We start from the raw sequence: 1,214 nt of genomic DNA, 5'->3' as shown, positions 1-1,214 counted from the left end.
TTGGCCCTGGGAAGGTGGGGAGAGGCTTCAGCTGTGCAATTCAGGGGCATCTCCCTGCCTGTACATAGATCCATCTCCGGCAGCGACGATACTCCTCGTTTCAATCTGTCCCCCCCCAGCTCCCACGGCCTCCACTGGTGGTTTCCGTGTCGATCAGTGGCTTCGAGGTAGATGTTCATTCCCGCTCTGTCTCCGAGAGACTCGGTCGGTAAAAGCCCTCTCTCCCAGGTGCGTGGAGTGTCCCAACACCCGGCTCCCTTTTTTTTTCCCCCCTTCCTTTTTTCCTTATTTTTTTTTTCCCCCCATTCGCTATGTGCTATGGACATCTCCCCCTCTCCCAACCCCCCCTGGCTGGGGGAACACCACGCCCTTCCCGGCGGACACCCCTCGGACCCGCTCAGCACGGCCTCAAGGTGCAGAAATCCAGCTCCTGCGGCTTCCTCCGAAAATTGCAACTCTCCCGGGGCAGGAGGCGCCCGCCGGGGACCGAACACTTCAACGCCCGCCTCTTGAAGCCGCGGCCGCAGCTCTTGGAGCAGGGGGACCACGGGCCGGCTTCCCAGGCCGGGCAGGGCTCCCCGCAGGGCCTCACGTCCGGGGGTCTCTGCGCCGCGTCGCAGCCCGCGGCCGGCTGCCCGTAGGAGTCTCGGCAGGCCACCGAGCGCTTCTGCAGCCCGTCACCGCAGCTGGCCGAGCAGGCCTCCCACCCGCCCGCCGCCCACTTGTAGGAGGGCCGCTTGTAGCTGGGCCTGCCGCCGTCCAGGCGGTTGGACAGGCCGAGCACGCTGTTGTTGAGGTCCGGCGGGGCCCTGCCCTCCTTCCTGTAGGAGGCCTTGTCCTCCTTGCTCTCCTTGGGGAGGTAGAAGGAGTAGCGCACTCGAGGGGGGGTCATCTTCCCCACGGAGAGCACCTCCAGAGTCAGGGGCTCCTGGATGGGCTTGAAGGCCTGGAGGCTCTCGACGGCAGTGCCGGTGCCGCTGTAGCGCAGGACGCTGCCCTTCACCATCAGGTCCCTCTCCACGGCCGAGACGATGAAGTGGCCGTTCAGGAGGTACTTGCCCTGCGCGTTCTTCAGCGCCAGGTAGTTGTCGTCGCTGATCAGCCCTTTGTAGCCGCGCTGCCGGATGTCGATGTTGGAGGCGCCCGCGGGGATGACCACCACGAAGTTGTAGCCGTGCCTGGAAGAGAGGAGCAGTCAGGGCAGGACATCAGGG

General features: G+C 65.2%; 1 protein-coding gene across 1 annotated transcript in view; it reads right to left on the bottom strand.

Annotated features, from left to right (window-relative positions):
• Positions 1-356: 356 nt before the first annotated feature.
• Positions 357-1,214, bottom strand: part of ADAMTS15 (ADAM metallopeptidase with thrombospondin type 1 motif 15) — an 11,034-nt gene continuing 10,176 nt past the window's right edge. Inside the window, exon 8 of the mRNA XM_027907360.1 lies at positions 357-1,178. Coding sequence (XP_027763161.1) covers positions 398-1,178 — 781 coding nt within the window. The 3' untranslated portion in view covers positions 357-397. The remainder of the gene's footprint in view (positions 1,179-1,214) is intronic.

Source organism: Empidonax traillii, unplaced genomic scaffold (assembly GCF_003031625.1).
Source record: "Empidonax traillii isolate 1590-97213 ecotype Southwest subspecies unplaced genomic scaffold, ASM303162v1 scaffold1444:size425056, whole genome shotgun sequence".
Classification (NCBI taxonomy): domain Eukaryota; kingdom Metazoa; phylum Chordata; class Aves; order Passeriformes; family Tyrannidae; genus Empidonax; species Empidonax traillii.
Note: the sequence above shows the minus strand (reverse complement) of the source record. Positions and strands in the feature narration are given on the sequence as shown.